Raw genomic sequence first — 11215 nt, 5'->3', positions numbered from 1 at the left:
ATCACGATGTCATATGAAACTTGAAATGTTTGGTATTGGATATTGTTGACAGATGACAATACGCCAATTAGCACAAATGGTAAGTTCCGACAGTGCCTACAGTGCCGAGATTCTTCTTTAGCAAGTCCAAGAGTATTCCAACAAGGAAATATTTGACAACCCGTATTGTTAGTATCTTTCAGTAATATCTGAAGAATTTTTCGTAACCTTATTGTACTGCGAGAAGCTTGATGTATCAGAGTAGGTTTTCTACCAGCATTTTCTCTGTTTCTTGGTGTTTTTCTACGTCGCCCATGGTTTTTTTTATGTTTTATTTCTTGCATAACGCATTTTTGCTCTATTCTAACTTATTCGAGATTGTACTATTTGTTTTATTTAATGTTTTCAGGTGTACCCAAAACAAACTGAGGTTCGAGCATAAAAAACTTTCATTTCCAACGTTACCATTTTTTTTTAAATGAAAATATTTTTTAATTTCATACAATTTTGAGATTGCCAATTATATTATTATTTTTATAATTTATTGATAAAATATTGGTACGACATTGTAACAATAATTTCTTTAATTAATAATATAATAAGAGACAACTCCAAGTATTTTTTATCACGATTTATTCAAAAAAGTATACATATTATAATATTGTATTATAATATCTAAATTTTTTTCATGCAAAAAAGTAAGAAAATATAGATTATTGTTACCACATATTTATTAAAAATAGTGAAGTCATACTTAATGGAGAATTATAAATAATCTGCTTGATTCATACTATATTCTCACATAATCCAAATTTCAAAAAAAAAAAAAAATACTCATTTTAAAAAATGTATTATTTCAGAAAAATAATTGGGATACGCATTTTATCTTGAAGGCATACAATTAACAATCTAATGAGTACATAAATTTAACTGTTAAGGTCAAATCACGAAAAAATAAGTCTCCAGAATGCCTTCTTTGAATATTCCCTAGAGTGGAGGGAACAAGGAACCATCCACATAGTAGAGAATAATGCAGAAATAGTTATCGACATGACATTCAATACCCACGAAAACGATTTGCAATTGTATTCTGCGATATTTCGCGTGTTCAGATTCTCGCTATCCATTTCCATCCCGAGACAGGAAAATAATAGTGAAAAACAACCCATAAAGTTAAGGATTATAAAGAAATGGTTACTAGAATCGTTTTTAACATCCACGAAAACCCTTTACAATGTTATGTAATTTGACCAATAGTGCACCGTTTTGACGCTACAGATCATCAAAGTTTGATAGTAAACCGTTTAAGTACACACACGAAGCATAAGGAAGATGTACATAATGCATGTGACTACTTATATATACATGAGTTTTAAAAGTGAGAGGGGGCGGGGGCAGGTGCATGTCTGAGTGACTGAGTAATTGAGTGACCGGGTGATTGAGTGACTGAGTAACAGAGAGGAAGAGAGAGCAAAGGAGTAAGAGTGTCATGTAAATATTGAAAATAATAAAGTGAGTGAGGGAGTGAGTGTGTGAGTGATTGAAGGAGGGATTTTGCGATTTAATGATTAAATAAATGAGTGAATGATCGACAAGGTTAGTGAATGAGTGAGTGCGTGAGTAAGTGAGTGAGTGAGTGAGTGATTAAGGGAGGGAGTGAGTGAGTGAGTGAGTGAGTGAGTGAGTGAGTGAGTGCGTGCGTGCGTGCGTGCGTGCGTGCGTGCGTGCGTGCGTGCGTGCGTGCGTGCGTGCGTGCGTGCGTGCGTGCTCAACTGTTGCGCCTTCCATAAATTTTGGTGGGTGGAATCTATTAATGATTGCGGCAGCGATGGAATAAAATTCGTGAAGGTGATGTAGATGATGCATAATAATTGTTTCTTCAAAAAATTGAATATGGAGCGAAAATGTCCATTCCTAGCCTCAACGATCCATCGATTCTTCGTGACCATAAGAGTCATATTAGCATCTTCAGTAGATAATTACTGTTGTCCATCCTGGCTCAATGCCGGCATCCAGCGAGTGATTCCAACGCGCTCTAGCCATGGCACGGCATCCCTATATCGTCTCTCAACCAAGAAATTCTCTCCATTTTGAAATCACCCCCTCATCATTAACCTCCCTCCCGTATTCTCTTTTCAAAATCACTGCATCATTATTGTGAAAATATGAAAATTATGTTCCCAATACAGACAATATAAAGCCATCTGGAGCAACAATCATAGTAGGTTTTATCAAATGTCGATGTTTGTTCTGGGAGAACCACTGTAAAATACGAAAATTACTACTTTCTCAGTGTATGTATAGGTACAATCCACTGCAGCAATGGCTTTTTGGTGTCTGTGGCTCTAGATTAAAGAGTTCATTTGAAAATTCCGTAACGTGTCTTCCGATGTACATTTGCCTTGGTATTGCTTGGAATCCGACATTCTGAGGAATAAATCTTTGGTGCAAAGATTGTCTCACTTTTGATATAACCAAGCTGACGGCGGCTCTACTTGGATACTTAAATATGACTTTTAAAAAGTCATCCAATAAACCTTACATTAATTCACAAACAAAAGACAATAAATCTTTTCTATATATGAATCTGTGACCTCCTTCGTGAGGTACAGGATCACAGTATGTAAAAAGAAGTGAGAATTGTTCTTGGTTAATTGGCGAAATTCATTTCAATTCTTAGTCAGCGAAAGAACTCTCATCTTCAAATTGATTTTGATTACTCGCCGCATGCCTTAGTTGTTGCAAAAATATCAACTCCTAGTCCTTTTATTATATATGGTAGATTAACTGATCTCATACCTTCCAGAATTAATCTCGGGAAGCATCCCTTTTCATCCAAGTAATTTTTAAAACTTCTAACATTATCCGGAACATAAATGTTGCGAAAAAGAAAAATGTCTACCCTACATTCTATAGACAACCTTTCTACATTTTGTCTAGCATTGCATGCTAAGCAAGATGCACTTGCCGTGTGCGTTAAGACATCCAAACGCATTATACTTGATCACTTTCTACAGCACGTATTTCATCTGATATGTATCTGTTACAATTAATACATAATCTGAATTTATTATTCAAGTCAAGAGGTGGGTGCTTGAAATAATCCCTTCGTGTTATTGCAAGTTGCCGTTTATTTCCATCTTCCAGGCCATCTATTCGTTGCATTCGCTGAGGATTATGTCCTACGTTGCATACATAGTAGGCGATCTGTCTTCGAAACGCCATCGTTTGTTATTTATACAAAATACACAATAGAGATAATTATTTACTTATAAAGGAAGCGATCGGTTACACATAGAAAATTAGATTACTAAATGAATACTAAGTGTCATCGGTAAAACAACTACATATTTATTATTTTTTTTAAGCGGTTAAGTTCAAGAGGATAATATAGTTTTTTAAAAATCTGTATACCACTCATCTGTTTAAAAAACGCAATGATGTATTCAAGCATCATGCAGTAGTGTTTATGTATGCCTTATTTGATAAATTAGGCTGTGATTTCAATTTTACATTTAAAAATATACAAAAAACAGCCAACCTCCATAGGCAAGGCAAACATGAACTCTACTATACATCTCGCTTTGTAGCCTAAAGTTTAACATGTAATAGTTCGTCTTCCTCATTTAACATTTGGAGATAAATAGTTCTGTCTATTATACATTGAATAATTAATAAACGATGGCGAATCGAGGACAGATAAAATGTTATGCACCTAATGTAGAACAGCTTATAAAACTGCCTTTAATCACCGTTCACTGAAAAAAAAGATAGTAGGGCCAACTACTTGAATTAGACAAATATGCCACTAGTACTCCATGGCTTAGCGCAATCAATTTTTTCATAATACTGCCGTTTAGGTTATTTTTTCGTTTAAGTGATCTGCTGAATTGAAAAATAAATCTAGATTATGTACTAATAATGTTTGTACATTAGATAATGCTTTGTCTGCCTCTCTCACTTACTCACTCTCTCCGTCACGCTCGCCCACACTCACTTAATTATTTTCACTATTTAGATGACTCACTTACTAATTTGCTCTCTCTTCCTCTCTGTTACTGAGCCACTCACTCACTCCCACTCATCCTCACCCTTGCTCTCACTCACTTAATTATTTTCACTTTTTACATGACTTACTTACTCATTTGCTCTGTCTCTTCCTCTCTGTTACTCAGCCACTCAATCACTCGGTCACTCAATTACTCAGTCACTCAGACTTGCACATCCCCCCCCCCCTCACTTTTCAAACTCATGTACATATAAGTAGACACATGCATTATGTATATCTTTCTTATGCTTGGTTTGTGTACTTAAACGGTTTACTATCAACCTTTGATGCTCTGTAGCGTGAGCTGAAGGCTCGATGTACGAGTTGGAAGTTAGCACATGTGCGAAGTGAGTGCGAAAACGTAGACAATTGCAAAAAACTGAAGGCAAATGCTGCAACACGAAGGAATAATGACACCTAACTCCGTTTCCCAGTTGGCAATAGAAACATTACCGTAAGTAGTATGCAGATTGCAGGAAGATTTGAAATTTTTCGTGCGCAGGTGCGCAGTTGTCCTCTTCCTATACATGGAAAAGTGTGCGAGTGAGAAAGTTTGTCAAATTGATGTAAGTTAGAGAGGGTCTGTTCGTTTGTTTTGATGCAGGTGTCAAGTGCCGGGTTGTGGTGCAAGTTAGACGCCGATGAAGGCAAATACACTTCGCTTTTTTAAAGCCCTCACAGCATGTACAATAAACGCCTAATATATTTTATTGTTTTACATAACTGTAATTTAATTTCAATAGAAATGATTTAGAAATTTAACCTTTACTCACTACCTGAGTGCCTGCGGAGAATTTTTCAGAGCTTCTCAGAGCCTTGAGAATCTTTAGCATATACTCTGAGATTTCTATCAGTAGGGCGCTTCATTATAATATCACATTATTTGCAATTATCCGTGCTAATTAAATTGTATGCATGCTTATAAATACGTAATTTATCAATTTCTTAACTGAGTCACCTCATAATGACTTTTAATGAAATTATAATATTTTTCATGTTTACGTTTTGAAAATATTTAAACTTTTCAATCAAGTTATATTACTTCCATTATTTCTTTATTATATTAAAATTTTGAATTTTTAAGGTAACTTAAGGTACTTACCTATACTTTTCCTTCTCAAAATCTGTTCACACATTTTTCAAATAAGTACCGAAAATACTGTTTATATATTTATTTCGTGTATGGCAAACTTTCTCCCTCGCACACTTTTACATGTACAGGAAGAGGACAACTGCGCATCTGTGCACGAAAAATTTCAAATCTTCCTGTAATGTGCATACCACTTACGGTAATGTTTCTATTCCCAGTTTCAAATGGCTTCCCACTGGCAGTTGGGTCTCCTTATTATTCCTTCGTGTGCACCTGTTTTACACGCTATTTTTTGCAATAACCATCTTAAGTGCAGCTCCACGTGCATGAAAAATACGACCATATCCTGCAATTGTTATATAAAATATCCCATGAATCAGGAGGGAGAGAGGCTTTGCTGCCTCGTGTATATTTCTACTTCAGTACTCATCTCTGGGTTATACTGAAAACACACACTCATCAATAAGGTCCCTTTTATCCCCTTGGTGCATAATATACTATTTTTTTGCCGGTGTGCAAAATCATGCATATGCAACGTGCGCATGCACGTCTATTGCATCGTTTCGCAAAATATATGTGTTTCAAAGTATTTAGCTCTCTGGCTTAAAGGTCCAAGTAGCACTTTTAAATGGTCTAAAGGCTTTAAAATGTCATTTCCGAAATTGAAATAAGAATACGATGATAAATAACAAGCAGAGAGGCTAAAATTGAAACAAGAATTCAATTATAAGTAATGGGCGCACTCGAATTAAGCCAATGGTCAACCACTCGTACCTTTCTTTGCTCGAATTGAATCAAGCCGTTAAGTACGACCTTTTGGTTCGCTCGAATTGAGCCAAAACTGTCTCGCGCCGTAGAACGGTGATTTTTTTTATATCGAAAAAATCCATGTATTCTAGTAAAATATGAGTGAATTAGGAGGAATTTAAGGCAAATTAATGCTCTGTATTAAATTGCTTACTCATTGTTTGTTTATAACTAGAAGGCAAAGCAAAGTAAAAAATTTCAGAAAAACTACAACTTTGAAGAAATAATTTAAGAAAATATAGTTATGAACAATAATAACTTGTTTATTCAATCTTGTTGTTTTTAACTTCAAATCATTATTACCTCAATCTAAATCGAAAGTGAACAAAAAGTGAAAAATTTAAGAAAAACCTGCAACTTTCTAGCATTCTTTTGAGAAAATATTGTTATAGATGATAATAAATTGTTTCAAAATTATTTCTGTTGAATTAAATGGTCGTAATTAATTACCTTGACCTAAATAAAAAGTTGAACAAATTCCGAAAAATCTGTGACTTTCTAAATCTATTCTAAGAGAAAATCTGTTTAAAAAAAATGTTTGAATAATTATTTTTGTTACATTTTTGCAATTATCACTACACTCGAAGTGGGAACTGGGCAAAAATTTGAAAGATCAAGAATAACTGCAATTTTCTAGCATTATTCAAAGAGAATGTTATTGAAAATAATAATTGCATTGTCTAAACAATCTTGTTTCTAAACTGCAAATTATTGTTACCTCAATCTAAATGGAAAGCGGACAAAAAGTGGAAAATTTACGAGAACCTGCTTTCTGTTTAATTTAATCGATTATTCCCTCGATCTAGCTGGAAAGTTGGAAAAGTTGAAAAAGTTCTTTTGTGGTTGGTCGTCGCTAATCCGGTTCTCCCTTCTTAAATTTTTTTCTTCAAATTATTAACACTTTTTATTTTTAATTGATGAATTTTCTCATTATACTTATTTACAATTAAAACTTATATACTAATATACCATTTTTGAGTTGAATTAAAAAATCTTGTCTGTTTTAGCGCATCTCATTCTATTTACGAGAAACGTTGTATTAATTCCAATTAAAATTTTTTTAAAAAAAGTCAGATATCCAAAATCATCGAAACCCGCAGATTCCGAATTATTATGTTTTAGATGCGTATATATCTCCCTTATAGAGATTGAGAACTTATTTTGGTCTTACGTTCAATGTACATGTTTGTTCAATCAATATTAAATAAATCGACGTTTCGACCCGTCGTTAGGTCTTCCTCAAGTTTTTGAAATGATTACAAAAGTGTCTGAAACAAATCGTTCGACGCTATTGAAAACACAAAACAACACAGTATGTCAATGAAAACTGTTTAAAGTTCTGTTTTTAACATTTTTATCTTATGTAGTCGTCCTCTTTAAACAGAAAGAGGAGAATTGTTAGTCTAAACTGATTTTTTAAGTCATTGTGGTCGGAGTTAAAATTGTGAACGTCATTGTTATGAACTGAGCTCTGTTCATAATTGAGGCTCATTGAGACTCAGTTCATAACAATGACGTTCACAATTATACCTCCGACTACGATGACTTAAAAAATGAGTTTAGACTAGTAGTTCTCATCTTTCTGCCTGAAGAGGACAACTACATAAGATAAAAATGTCAAAAACAAAATTTTAAACAGTTTTAATTGACATACCATGTTGTATTGTGTTTTTAATGACATTGAACGATTTGTTTCAAACACTTTTGTAATCATTTTAAAATCTTGAGGAAGACCCAAAGACGGGTCTAAACGTCGATTTATTTAATGTTGATTGAATAAACATATATATTGAACGTATGACCAAAGTAAGTTCTCAATCTCTATAAGGGAGATATATACACATCTTTAAAAAAAACGTTCAAAGAAAGGACGAAAAAAATTCTACTTGTCTAGAATTTTTGGAATTATAATATAATGTTTTAGGCTGTTAACTTTGAAATTAACAAAAACCTATTTCTAAATTTTAATCCGATAGCTTAACAAAGGACCCTTGAGTGTCGGCTACTCTATTGAGATAGCCTCTCTGCTTGTTATTTAGGATCGAATTCTTATTTCAATTTAAGCCTCTTTGCTTGTTATTCATGATCGTGTTTTTATTTCAATTTCGGAAAGGATATTTTAAAGACTTCAAACCATTCAAACGAGTGCCTACCGAGAATTGATCAGAGCTTCTAAGAGCCTTGAGAATCTTTAGCGTATACTCTGAGATATCTATCGGTTGGGGGCTGTCGAATTCCATTTAATTTTTGTACAAATTTTAATTATTGAAATTCATAGAGCGCCCTTTATGGAGAATTTTCTTATAACGGTTATCGTTTTAAAATGTTTTGAATTAACGAAATCACAGAAAAAACAGACGATAAACCTTACATCGATTTCCGATGAAAGATGCGCTGCAACAAAAATTAATTTTGCAGGATAAACTTTCTTTTGTTTTTCCATGACAACACATGTGTTTTGAAAAACGCGAAGTTGTCTGAATAAAGCTATCCCTCTAAAAAATTTCGTGCAACAAATTTTACCATCACTTTATTCTGTGATAGAATAAGGCTTCTACTACCATAAACTCATATGCCAGAGGATATTTGGTGCGAAGGTTACTGAAGACGGAACATGTAAATGCGCTAAAAAATACTTATAAAGAAGCTATTAAATGTATGCTGAAACTTCACGTAGATGCACCGTTGAATTTATCAGAACTGAAATTTCATCAACGCTTGCAGTTACAGGTAAAAGTATAATTATGTTCTACTTGAAAAAAGACCAAATATTCTTAAGAAAGTATGTCCCAAAATTTAACATGATGGAATTGATTCGTTTTTATGTTGAAAAGTCTACAAAATCCCAGATAAAAAAATGTGAGCAATATGCGACGTATTATGCACGCATGTAATGCCGATCAACACGCACACAACACGTTCTGATCTGTGCAGAGATATGTCATTAATTGAGTTACATATCACTGGCATTTCATGAGTCATTAAGTGATACGCATATTGCTCGCATATCGTGATTATTAATGCGCTCAAAGTATTAAGTTATATAGTATTATTAATATTTCTATATGTCAAAAAAAGGAAATATCCTTTTTTTGACAAATCCTTCAAAGAGAGCCCTTTTAATTCTTTTGAACGTACAAATATTCCATATTTTTTATTAAAAAAAGAGGAAACGAATATATTTTATAAAATGTTTATTTTCAAAGGATCATCACAACAACTTTATTAAACTTTATTCAAACAACTTATCTTTCCAAAATGCCTAGGCTAGGCACCCCTAAGGGTTTTTTTTTCTTACACCTTATTCTCTATTCCTTCACACACCCTGCACACACTTATTTGGTGGTGGCAGGGGGACCTACAGTTTAAGGTGGGTTCCGAACCACCAAGTGCAAGCCTTATGTACTTAGAGAAAACCTTTTTCTCTAGAGGTACCGGTCCCATGACTCTCCGGAGATGAACAACACCCTTGCTAGTCTAGTGTTCACCGCATGGGCCACCGAGACTCTTCCAGAGTGCGAGGCGGTAATCGAACCTGCAAGCCGAAGGAGTGGGTCCAAAGCCTACGCTTTAGCCCCCACGACCATCGCTCCACTAATTCTGTACTTTAGATATGGATATGTTTAAAAAATTGTATAATATATTAAAATGATTCTTAGGAATTTGTGTTCATAAATAATAGAAAGTTTCAAGTTAATAGTGCGCAATTAAAAGACTGAGTGTCTTCCATTCACAATTATTGACAAATTTTTATTGATTATCACATTTAACGTAAAAATTTGCTCGAAAAGAAATAGGTATGTTAGGTTTACTTTTTCTTTTTTCGGTTTTTCTTACCACAAATCTAATTTTCGAAGTGCACTTTTTTCACTGGATTGATGGCATCTCCACAATAGGACTTGATAAGGCGATGGAGCATCGAGGCAACGCCGATGCAGCATCGACGAAATGCGCACGAATCTGTTGCCAACTGTTGGAATTTTTGGACGTTCAAGTTTACTTCTGATTGAAAATTGACATAACGTACATTGAACAAACACAGTTGGCAACAGATGCGTGCGCATTTCGTCGATGCTGCATTGATGTTGTGCCGATACTGTGTTGACTTATCAAGTCCTATTGTGGAGAGATCTTGAAACGATGGAACATTATAAACACAGAAGCAATACAAATATTGAGGCAATTTTGAAATTAATAAGAAGTAAAATTTCGACGAAACCAAACCGGCAAAAGTTGCAAACGCTTGTTCGTGGCAAAATAAAACAGTCGACACAGGTAGGCATGGGCTATTAAGGGGCTAAGGGGAACGAATGCAGAAGCATTCGTGAGTTAAATCAGACTGAAACCTGCATTGATATTTGACTAGGTTTGTAGAGCGCGCGTTATTCAAATTCATAAATACTATTTCTATGTGAATTTTTATGTCGAAATTAAAATGTATGTAAACGTTAATTCAATTTTGAACTTCATATCATTTCCAATATTTCTTTTAGTATATAAGAGAGGAAAATATATAGGGTGTCTAAAAAGTCCCGGAACGGTTGGATATTTTCTCAGGTAAAATATTTTTGAAAAGTGAAGGTCATTCCTGAAGTAAATTTCAACGAGGAAATCAACGGTGACCTTCATTTTGACCTTGAAGTTAACCTTCATGGCTTTATGAAGGTCAAATTTGTTTTTTAAATGGAAACCCCCTTTTTTACATATGTAATCGATAGAGCGGAAAATTCTACGTTTAGGTACGTACCCAAGTCATAGGTAAATTGTAACGTTCAAGGTCAGTTGGAGGTTATTTGAATTTAACAAAGTTTATAAAGAGGTCAGTGTAATTTCTGAAGTAAATTTCAACGAGGAATTCAATGGCTCCCCCAGCTCTAGGATGGTCTGCATTGTTGGCCGACCCATTGTCGGGAGCCCTGCGCGTTCTGTTGTTTTGAACCGTACTTACTACAACTATGTTTGGTGTTGTCATTGTTGTTCACACGAGAAGCTAGGGAAAGAGGTTCGTCCATCTTTGTAGAGCCCCGCATGCAAGGATAAGGCTGCGCACTCTGAGAGGTCGCCCGGTATCCCAAAGTCACCGTTCTAGATACCTCACCCAGGTGCCATTCAGCTTTCGGCACGGTTTTCACACCTCTGCTTGGGGTTTAATTCCTTCGGGACCACCCCTGACAATTTTCCGCGACTGCCTATTTATTTTTTTAACCATATTCAGTAGAAACCCTTCGTACTGGGACTCTCTATCCGCAACTCGAGGACGCGTTCCGTGGCTTTGTCATAGGCCCTTCGGT

General features: G+C 34.8%; 1 protein-coding gene across 7 annotated transcripts in view; it reads left to right on the top strand.

Annotated features, from left to right (window-relative positions):
- Nucleotides 1–11215, top strand: part of LOC117182216 — a 153621-nt gene that overhangs the window by 107687 nt on the left and 34719 nt on the right. For 6 of the 7 annotated variants that reach the window (XM_033375294.1, XM_033375293.1, XM_033375296.1 and 3 more), the window contains exon 5: nucleotides 8469–8654. The exons of the other annotated variant lie outside the window; for it this stretch is intronic. In XM_033375294.1, coding sequence (XP_033231185.1) covers nucleotides 8469–8654 — 186 coding nt within the window. The remainder of the gene's footprint in view (nucleotides 1–8468; nucleotides 8655–11215) is intronic. 7 annotated transcript variants of the gene reach the window in all.

The sequence above is a fragment of the Belonocnema kinseyi genome, chromosome 10 (assembly GCF_010883055.1).
Source record: "Belonocnema kinseyi isolate 2016_QV_RU_SX_M_011 chromosome 10, B_treatae_v1, whole genome shotgun sequence".
In the NCBI taxonomy this organism is placed as follows: Eukaryota; Metazoa; Arthropoda; class Insecta; order Hymenoptera; family Cynipidae; genus Belonocnema; species Belonocnema kinseyi.
The sequence above is the reverse complement of the archived record's forward strand: the minus strand, read 5'-3'. Positions and strand labels throughout refer to the sequence as shown.